At 33.7% G+C, this 9,222-nt stretch overlaps 1 protein-coding gene across 1 annotated transcript; it reads right to left on the minus strand.

The window, feature by feature from the left end:
* Positions 1-1,078: 1,078 nt before the first annotated feature.
* Positions 1,079-5,724, minus strand: LOC126702728 (tRNase Z TRZ1-like). Its single transcript, XM_050401547.1, has 8 exons — positions 5,362-5,724; positions 4,309-4,471; positions 4,127-4,197; positions 3,916-4,011; positions 3,020-3,133; positions 2,267-2,335; positions 2,069-2,143; positions 1,079-1,646 (listed from the first exon to the last, which is right to left on the minus strand). Exons 1-8 carry the CDS (start codon positions 5,590-5,592, stop codon positions 1,572-1,574), a joined length of 894 nt encoding a protein of 297 aa, XP_050257504.1. The 5' UTR covers positions 5,593-5,724; the 3' UTR covers positions 1,079-1,571.
* Between the last annotated feature and the right edge of the window lie 3,498 nt (positions 5,725-9,222).

Consider the following 9,222-nt stretch of genomic DNA (forward strand, 5'->3'; position numbering starts at 1 on the left):
CGGCGGGTTTCCGTTCTCAAGAACCGACACCGGCGGGTCGAGTGGTGGGTTTGCTTCTCCAAAACCCAAGCAACCCGAACCCGACCGTAGTTGTATAAAAAATCCGGCCAAATCTTGCAAAATCAAGCCAGATCCGGCGAGATCTCGACCAAATTTGGCAAGATCTCGACCAGATCTGGCTAGATCTAGTGGGATTTAGCCAGATCCGGCCAATTCTAGCAATTTTTAGTGAAAAATTTCAGATTCCAATGAGAAAAAATGAAGATACTGGAGAGATTTTCCAGATTCCAACGACCTTTCTTTTTTTTTTTTTTTTTTTTAGATTTCGATGATTTTTTTTTACTCCGGCAACCGACTGACGCTCACCCCCACCCGAAATCAACTCAACCGATTTTTCTAGCGGTCGGTTCCAGGTTACTCTGCCCCTCCACCCGACGTCGGCGGGTCGAGTCCGGGTTGGGCCCAAAACCGACCCGGCCCGACCCGTGGATAGCCCTAGTAAACACACATCTTTTGTAGAAAATAATAAGAAAGTAATACTTTATCCAATAAGAAAGCAACACATGTCTACCTCCACCACTATAAAAGGATGATGAAGGACCTAAGAAAAGACACTAAATCCCTTGCTACGATGGAATATACCTTCTCGCCCTCTTTCTCTTTTACTCCATTGTAAACACACATCTTTTGTAGAAAATAATAGATTATTCGACTAACTTGAACCCAAGTGTTTCTCCCTCTCCCAATATAGAGTTTCCACACTATAAATCTATGTTTTCATTTTCCTTTACGTTTTCATTTTTTTTAGCTTTACCTCCCTAATGGGAACTTCCCATAAAAAATCTATGCTTTCATTTTCATTAGCTTTACCTTTCCAATGGTGTGTAATTGTCAAAGTGGAAATTTAGTGCCTTACCGTCATGTACAATAATTAAGCGAAAGTGATGTTATTTTAAGTACAACAGACTGTCAACAATTACGAAAAATCTTGTGAAAAATATTGCCTTCGTATCATTCCTCTTATCTGTATTGTGTTACATCCCCAAAGTCTTTTTAATTGACAAAAAGCATTCAAATCTACCACTCAACTGATTCGTCAACATGAGCTTTCACAGCTTTATGAATCATTTTTTTCGAGATCTTTAGTCAGTTGTCACACAAAAAATGTGCTCTTACTACATTGTATCAAAAGGTAATTGCGTTGAGCCAGAATGAAAGAAATTAAAATCAGTATATTGAGACAAATGAGAGGACCAACGTTTAGCCAATTTAATCCCCCCTACTTCCACACACCCTCGCAGCCACCCAGGGAAAAAGAAGAAATGGATATGGCATCTCAAGAACTTAAAATTCCCGAGAAAACCAACAAGCTTTAAAGAACATTCCCGACTAAGCATCCTGCTGGAATTCTTCTTGAAAATTGGGGGGCCTACATAAACCCACAAGCTTCAAATCACAATGTCACCAACTCAGTTTTCTGAGCTAGTAGTGGGGGTTGAATGAATCCACTGACTCCAAAGTGGCAACAGCATTCAGGTGCCCAAAACAGAAATACACTACTCCAGTTCCCATCAGAAACCTTCTGTGAGCGCAAAAACTCGACCTGCTAAAGGTGAAGGCAAAGCAGATACAGCTTGTTGAATTTCCTGACAAATCAAAGCACCAAATTAACAATATAATTACCATTAAGGAGACAAAAGGAAGACATTATAAGATACAAATGGACCATCCCATAGAATAGACCCACAATGATTTACGAAGTTTATCACACACTACAGCTCTGTTCAACTTTTTAAATGTAAGAAGGCTTAATAGCAGGATGACGACTCTTTTTAGTCAATATTACCACCTATGCCCATGCTTTTGTGCTATATGGCAACCAATGAGTTAATTCACTACTTGGTAGTGGGGGATTCGTCAAATAGAAGAGATAATATCTTGCTGATAGAACTGATTTGCCGCTAGAAGAGCAGAAAGAACTCATTATGTGGGCTGTAGCCCTGTGACTGATCCACTGAGGAGACTTTAAAAATAAATTAGACAAAAGAATTGCTTTATATGGAAGTACCTCAGCTGTATGACGAGCTGAAAAGTGGATTAGAAGAATTGCTTTGTTCTCAAATCTCTCTGCATGACCTATTATCTGGTAAAATCTCATAGCAAAAACACAATAAGAAACCCAGGAAGGTGCATCATACAAGACACAGGCCAATAAGGAAGCACATGCAGCATGATAATTTCCAAAAGAAGAGTTTAACAACTAAACCTCAGATATATGCATGTGTCCGTAATCTCTTGCACCCTCCACTTGAACAGAGTTATCAACAAAGGTGCACTGCATGAAAAGATTAGAGGCAACTATGTTATGCAAACAATTAATAAGAGCTCAGCCACAATGCAAACCATGACAGATGCTCCCAACAATTTTGAGCAGTACAACCTATGTAGACAGTAAATATAAGTGACTTTGTGCATGTGTCTGTTAATACATGCTTTTGTATTATATTTACACACAGAAATGTTAATGAGATACTCTCATTGACCTGGTATTTGCATGAGCCAAATTGCATGAGCGATCAATATTTAATACTACGAAATGGGGAAAAAAGGGAAAATTTTCTGTTGACACTTCCTCTCATTTGGTCCACATGATTTAAAGCTAGTGTGCATTATTGAGTTTTGAGAATAGCAATTTATCACAAATCCACCTCTCATTAATTACAGTGCAGTTCGTTCAATTGCAAGCCACCAGAAGACACCGACTAAAGATTATATTATAAAGAAAAGACGCCACATTTATATCACTCAAGACTACAAAAACAAACTGCAAGTTTGTGACCAGAGTTACTCCATTCTTTTCTTATCCTTTTTTTTTCTGATAAGTTTGATCAAAGTTACCTATGAGTGTAAAACTACAACTGGTGCAAGAAGTTAAAAATGGTCTGATAAAAATAAACCTTGATATACCAAAATGTCAAAGTATATGTAATATAACACAGCATAAGCAAAGTAAATGCACCTCCATAACTAGAATTCTTGATCTCAAGGCATCTATGTTATTTTGGTCAACTATGAAGTCGGACATGGTATCTCCAGTGAAAGCAATTTCAGGTACTGTCACAGTGTATGTAATCTGCAAATAAACAGTCCCAGCCTTGTTAAATATATTATAATAAAGAGAAAAAAAAAAAAAAAAAAAGGTTGGTAGAGACAGGGACGTAAATTTCAAAAACAACAGGGCCACATTAAAAAAAAAAAATGTCAAAACCTTCTGAGAAGTAAAAATAAAAGAGAAAAATAGAAGCCCAGATAGATATTAGGTAAATATTAGAAGTTTCCAAAGCAAACATCTATTAAAACATGTTTTGAGGTTTCAATATAATTGCTGAACCTTGATGTAGCAAAAGCCAAAAATATGTCTTGAAACTCAAACAATGCCCCATAAAACTCTAAGCTTATTTTCCATATTCCAAACATATTTCAACAAAAAATTTTTTTTTGCATACAATGAAAAAACACATGATAACAGAAAAGAAAACCCAATATTCAAAAACTAGATATTCCAAAGAAACATTACAGCATATCTTCTAACTGCGGATGCTATACACGGATTTTTAAACTTTGGAATGAAAGCAGGTGAAAATGATGAATTTTGGGATATGGTCTACTGCTTTTACTCTTGGTCATGGTTATTTTCTCACATCCCACTTCTAGTTCTCTCCATATCAAATTAACAGGAGAAAGGAAGAATATTGCAGTCAAGAAGTGGTAAAACAGTTGCATAAAGAAGTGCAATTTATTTATGAATGATCTTAAAAAAATTGCAATATAAAGGTCCCCCAGAATGTAAAGGAAGCAAATTTCCAATCACATAGTATCAGTAAGAAGTTTATGAAGGCAACTGTCAAGACAGACCTCCACACCTGATAACTTCAAATTCTTAATCTCGTTCCCAGGAAGGCCAATGTACTCCTGCTTAAGTTTCTGTTTTACAGAGTAAACTACATAGCCCTGTCATGAATCATTCACAGTCAATAAATACTAAAGATAGCTCAAAGTATATACTAATTCATCAGCATCTGAATGGAAAGCCATAAGAGAAAAAAATTACAACTAATAAAGATACCTGGCTTGGTATGACATGGTATGTCTTAAAAGCTCTTACTTTAAGGTCTTTTCTCAAATAAAACTCTTCTCCTGAAAATAAAAGCTCTATAAGCTTACTTAAAACTACATCATGTGAAAGAAGAGCAGACGAGACCAACATTTTCAGTTGATGAGAGAATTCAATTCAAGATCAACCATTACCAACATCCAAGCCAATTAGATTATGCTTCAGCTCTGATTGGTCCATTCTTCTGTGCACCTCAAAGAGTTGTTCTACATCTGCTTTTATACATGTTGGTACAATGATTGTTGGGGGCTTCATTCTGTATAAGCCACGAGTTGCAACATACATGGGGAGTCCTCCCTTTCAAAATATTAAGTTATGAGTAGCACTCAAAAAAAAGAGTCCATGTGTAATCTATACTAATTAAACTCTTTAGTGGGACTTAAAAGACATAATTTAGAAGTTTAAAATCAACTAAAAATTGCGAAACTATAAAAACCCAGTTGAAATGAATTTCATGGAAATTATGATAAAAATACCAAGAAAATAAGAGAAAGCCCCATTTTCATGATTTTTCTTTCTGGAAGAATGGGAGCAGGGAGGTTGGATCCATTTGATATGTTTAAATTCCATATTCAGACTATGTGAGAAATTCAAAATCGATTGCATTGATAGACATAGACAAATATGCCATTAACATTAGATAATAGTCAAAAGATCCATCACAATGCACAAAATTAAAAACAGGTATCTATCTTTTACAACCATCCAACGACGTGAATCATCATATGAATCTATATAGGCACTAAAGTAGAGTTCTTCAGCTCTTAGTCATCTTGTAGTACAACATTAAACAGTGAATAAATCTTCAACTACTTTTAGTTCCAAACTCATTCAAAACCCAGTACCAAAACAACACTAAAAGCTCCACAATGTTCCACACAACAATACAAATCATCACACTACTAGCATATATATCCCAATCCCAATAAAAGAAAACACAAATTACACAAGTAGTTACATGGTATTTACCATCTAACCAACCTAAATTATCACAAACTTGAACTGACCCAATACAGAAGAGTGCATACAAAACTAAATTCAACAGCCCCAACACCACCAAAATAAATAATAACAAAAACCCAGAACACAAAAAGGCACAAAGAATGAAAAAAAAAAGTCAAAATTTTGCAATACAAAGAGCAAGATAAAAAACAAAGAGAAAGTAAGCGCAGAGAAGGGACACTCACAATGTGGTCCATGTGGGCATGGGAGATACAGAGAAAGTCTTGCTGTATAGCTTGGTGGGGACAGCGACCAATATCAAAGGCTATATTGAGAGAAGGGAAAATTATGCAGGTTTCATGGCCTGCAATTGACAAACCCTTTACTGGATACCCTTGTATATTCATAATACACTTGGTTTTGTTCGAGCTCTCTTTGTCTTTGGCCTGCTCAGAATCTTTGGTTCCAGTTTCCATGGCTTCAACAAACTTACTCACGTTCTGGGTCCACAAGCCGAGGAGCTGGTCTGGGTTTAGATTTAGGATTTTCTGTTGGGTGGTGAAACGGTGTCGTATGAATTTTGTTTTTCGAGTTTGGAAAAAACGGCGCTGTTCGACTGTGCCAGCTTGTCGGAAAAATTTGTTAAATAGCGTAATTTTAGGAAATATTTGTTAAATAGCAGCTAATCAAACTTAATTATTTATGGAGTATATTTTTGAAACCCGAGTTTCAAAAAATTATCACATAATTAAATAATTAAATAAGTTTGACTCGATTTGTTTTTTTTTAAATGTTTTCAAAAATCATGTTGTTTGGCATAAGAGGCCCCAACTCGTCTCTTTGGTTTCACTGAAACGACATCAGTTTGAGGTTGATTCGGTAAAAAAACAAAACATGTTAGCATAGATAATGTGTCAATTAATACTAGAAACTAACTGGGAAGGTGGAATTACTAATAGAATCAAACTTCAAGGTGTATATTCAAAATTTTGAAATTTTTGGGGGTAAAATCCAAACCATCCCAAATTTCAGAGATGTAATTTGCAATTTACTTTTTTTTTAATGAAAGAAACTATTATAATAATTAGTGAGCTATTTAAAATTCTAAATTAATTATCATAATATAATATACTAATGAAGGGTTTTTTTTTTTTTTTTTTGGAACAAAGGTAGTAATAGTATTGATTAATTTTTGCCAAATCAGAACACACAAATGGTTCTAACAATACCAAGCACTTGGCCAAACCACACTGTCTAGGAAACGATATTTCAATGTAAAATGTGTTAAATTCATTTGAAAAATTCAATAAACCATGTGATAAAGAAGTTGAGGGTTTAAATTGTTATTAGATTTTATTTGCTACTTTTAAAATCACATAATTTAATTTATTACTTTTCAAAACATTAGTATTTAATTTGTAGCTTTCAAATTTTCATGATTTATTTTGTTACACTCCTAAATTATAAGGTCTAAAACGTTGGTCAAAATCTGAAATAATTTTAGATGTTAAAACTTATAATATTCACATGCTTATGAGCATTTTGTTCTCAAAATTTCCATATTAAAGTTTTTAGAATTCTAAACTGTTGATACAGAGGATTCTCAAATTGTTTTAAAAGAAATAACATTAATGACTGAATAGAAACAAAAATAAGTTATACCAAACTAACAAATAAATATGATATTTGTCTTGTTGTGAGAGAGGCATATTAAAAGAAAGGCAAATAAGACATAAACGCAATTTTTTTTTTTTTTTTTTTTTTGATATAAGATAGAATTTCTACTCTAGCCTAATCTAAATGTATTTGTGTGTGAAGCTTCTTCTTAGAGATTTGAATCCTGGCCGGCCCTTGCCCCCCTCACACCTTACAAGCACTTATACTTGTAGACTGACCAACGCACCAAGGGTGTACGGTGGTACATAAATGCTATTCTTGATGATCCATGCAAATTACACGAAGAAGTTAGTCCTTTAAGGTTTCATAAAATCAACAATAATCTTTAGAATTTGATGAAACCACAATTTAGTAATATGTATATTTCCTAAATTTGATGAAACCACAGTTTTCTGATGCAAGCTTTGTTTATGTTCTTGCGGCTATGCACTGCAATTTTTTTCTTTGGTATATAATTAAACCACAAATCAATCAATATAAAATTAAATTACAAACCACCTACATTACACAATTAAGAATAGGTTAAAGTGGGTTGATCCAACCAATTCTTGATATGTAGTGTTATCTAAGAAAAGAAAGACTACACACAAATGAACCATGTATAACATAATGATATAAACTCTTCTCCTTCACATTTTTCTTTTTCTCTATACGTTGAGCCTCTTGCTCTATAACAACATTTAAATGCCTCCTTGTCTTCTGAAGGGATCAATGGCAAGTATGCAAAGCCTAAACAGAAAGAAAAGGAACACCAACACATGATAAAGTCACACTGTAGGTATTCTAGATCCGGTTAAATCCAATTCAAAACTTTCCAAAAGAATTTAAACAAAACGGTCTACCAAAAGTAATTTAAACTGATTAATTCTAAATCTGAACCCAAAAAAAGATTCAAAGCCAGTTATGTATTTTCAAGAGAATGAATGCATCATAGTTCATTGGTTTTAACTTAAACTGCTTAATCCTTTAATCCAAATCCAATGGTTCAAAGCCAATTATGTATTTTAAAGAGAACGACTGCAATAGGTCATTGGTTTCAACTTAAATTGCTTAATTCTTTAATCCAACTCCTGAGGTTCAAAGTCAATTATGTATTTCCAAGAGAATGATTGCATAATAGTTAACTTTCATTGGTTTCGACTTAAACCGTTTAATTCTTAAATCCAAATCCAAAGGTTCAAAGCTAACTGTGTATATACGCCACATCATAGCTATTCTATGCGGCAAATTGTCTTTATTTACATGAATCCAGTGGTGGCTCTAGGATTATTTTCTAGGGGGTTCAATAAGAAACATAAATGATATAAAATCTAAAACAAAAGTAAACTTAAATATATTGACATCACAAAAAAACCCAAATAAATGAATTTTTTCGATTACCTTCTATGATATTTCATATTTTGAAATTGTTGCATGATATCTTCATTATCAATTCTACTAGTTACATTTTTTTCACTATACACAGCCAAACAATCATTCAACCACTTATCTCTCATTTGATTGATTGAATATATTCGAATTTTTTAAGAACTAAATGGGCTTTTTATAAGGTTTAAGAATTAAGATTAACATTAACAAATTTATATTTTTGTTGTAGCGCTTTTTTTTATTTATTTATTTTTTCAAAATTTAGATCAAATTAGTTTGTTATTGAACTTTTTTTGTGTCTTTAAAAATGTCAAGATATTGTTAAGAACATCATATTCAAGCTTATTTCAGTTGTGTTTAACAAAATTTTAGAATTAGGGTGTTAAAATTTTTATTTTAGGAGGTCAAAACAAAACAATTTTTTTTATTATAATATTTTTTATGGGCTAGTTCAGGGGGTTCATTTGAACCCCCTGGGCTTCATGTGGAGCCGCACATGCATGAATCCACAATTTTTTCTTTATTGCTACTGTGTCGTGGCAAAGTGTGCATTTATGTGTGGTACTACCATTATTAATACTATAAAACAGTACAACAGTATCATCTATACAAAATATGAATATTTTTCTTTTTTGTTCTTTTTCCCTTGTCTAGAAGATTCCATTTGTAGCTCAAACATGACTGTGCCTTCTTCTTTGTTTCTTTGAATTTTTTGATTGAAAACCTTAATTTCAATCTCCTTCAAAGCACTATGGTTTTATTTTCTCTATATTCGCTTAGATGAACGATCCAAAATGGACCATCAACATCATCATTATCAACAACAACAACAACAACAACAACAACAACAACAATGGCGTCCCATGCCAATCCCCAACTCAAATTCTCACTTTCTATTTTGCTCTCCCTTCAATCAAACTCAAAACCCTAGACCCCAATTCGAATTGCAACTTTTGCCCAAAGTCTACCCCACCCACCATGTCATAGAAACCTTAGCTTAGATAGAGAACCCTACAATCGATTTCATTACAACAATCTTACAATATATGGATTCACATATG

This window comes from Quercus robur, chromosome 10 (genome assembly GCF_932294415.1).
Source record: "Quercus robur chromosome 10, dhQueRobu3.1, whole genome shotgun sequence".
NCBI classification, from domain to species: domain Eukaryota; kingdom Viridiplantae; phylum Streptophyta; class Magnoliopsida; order Fagales; family Fagaceae; genus Quercus; species Quercus robur.